Source organism: Limulus polyphemus, unplaced genomic scaffold (genome assembly GCF_000517525.1).
Source record: "Limulus polyphemus unplaced genomic scaffold, Limulus_polyphemus-2.1.2 Scaffold5018, whole genome shotgun sequence".
NCBI classification, from domain to species: domain Eukaryota; kingdom Metazoa; phylum Arthropoda; class Merostomata; order Xiphosura; family Limulidae; genus Limulus; species Limulus polyphemus.
In genome coordinates, this window is record NW_013670628.1 from 5,878 (window position 1) to 7,360 (window position 1,483).

The window sequence follows — 1,483 nt, forward strand, 5'->3', positions numbered from 1 at the left end:
GAACCAGATGTACACACATATATGATCAGTTGAACCAGATATACACACATATGATCAGTTGAACCAGATGTACACACACATCAAAGGCTAAATCTATTGCATATTTTAATGATCCGCACTGAAACACCTCGGAACTAATATTGATTGTTTCGAAGGTTTAGTGTCGGTTATAAAAATACATGTACTTTTTCATTCTTGTTGGTTAGGTAGACCCCAGCAAAGTTCCTAACAAAGAACTTCTGCAACAACAACAACAAAACTTAGTAAGGTTTGTGGAAGAAGCATGGGAAAAAATTACAAGTTCTACTCAGAATCTGCCTTTGTAAGTATTGTTAGATAACATAATAACAGAGAACACATTAATGTATATGAGGAATTATCAGCCTAATTGTACGAACCTAGTAATATGTAAAAAAATAAAATATTCTGCTGTAGTCGGGAACAGTTGACAGGAAATATGAAAATAAATTCTTGCTTTATTTGGAAAGATTTGAATTCTGTTTTTGTTTTTTTTCGTCTTAACGGAAAGGTACTTTGTGTCTGTCCTGAAGACTGAACCCTGAACTTTAGCATTATAAGACCTAAATCTTGCCATTCAGTCACTGGGGACATCAATTACACACCAGTTTGTGTAGTTGTTAACAACCAGGAGCCATGTCACCATGGCCCGACAATAAAAGTAACCTGCCATCTGAGAATGTTAATGAATTTTTCATCAGAAAAAGTTTTTTGATTGTTTTTGTGTATACATTAATATTTGCAATGTAATTAAACATCACTGAAACGTTTAGTACACCATTTGAATTTCCATTAAATATTAAAATACCATAAATGAAATCCATCTGGTTATAATTCTACAGACTTTTAGATATCTAATGTTTGACTGTCGGCATGCATTTTGGCAAGTAAGCACTTGGTTGCTCGAGTACAGCTGAGATGACTGGCACTGAAAGTTGTTGCTGGTGTTAGATAATTCTAAATTGTACAGAAAAGACTGCATGATGGCTTCATCTGTAAACTTTAAACTGCTCCAAAAACACAGCATGTGTATCTTGTTTATTCACAAAATATAAATTGGGGCACAGTGTTCTTGGGACAAGATTGAATGAATAATTGCTCCTTACCAGGTTAAGCTACTATCCTGGCTCGTAGGATTCGTTACAGGCTCCTAAGCCTTAGAGATAATTACAACACCTGACAGAGGTGTAGATAGGTGTAAATTTGAGTTACACATGGTGAGAGGGTATGGGAGGGAGCTCATTCCCTCCACTATAGGAGTCCAGGGAGCCTCCCCTTGGACAGTTTTGAAATTTAAACCTGAAATGGTGCATTCTGGTGACCTTTTTTGCATATATATAACCTATAAAGAATTAATGATACAGGACATAACATACTGTAGAAATTCACATTTTGATCACTAGCTCATTTTTTTTTAAATTTTGTGGGAGAAAACAGATTAAGATTTTATATCAAAGAAATTTTG

General features: G+C 34.9%; 1 protein-coding gene across 4 annotated transcripts in view; it reads left to right on the top strand.

The window, feature by feature from the left end:
• The window catches only part of LOC106472006 (ras GTPase-activating protein nGAP-like), a 26,455-nt gene that overhangs the window by 5,185 nt on the left and 19,787 nt on the right, over positions 1 to 1,483 (top strand). For all 4 annotated transcript variants that reach the window (XM_013932635.2, XM_022400612.1, XM_022400613.1 and 1 more), the window contains exon 5: positions 207 to 322. In XM_013932635.2, the coding sequence (XP_013788089.2) occupies positions 207 to 322 (116 nt within the window). The remainder of the gene's footprint in view (positions 1 to 206; positions 323 to 1,483) is intronic.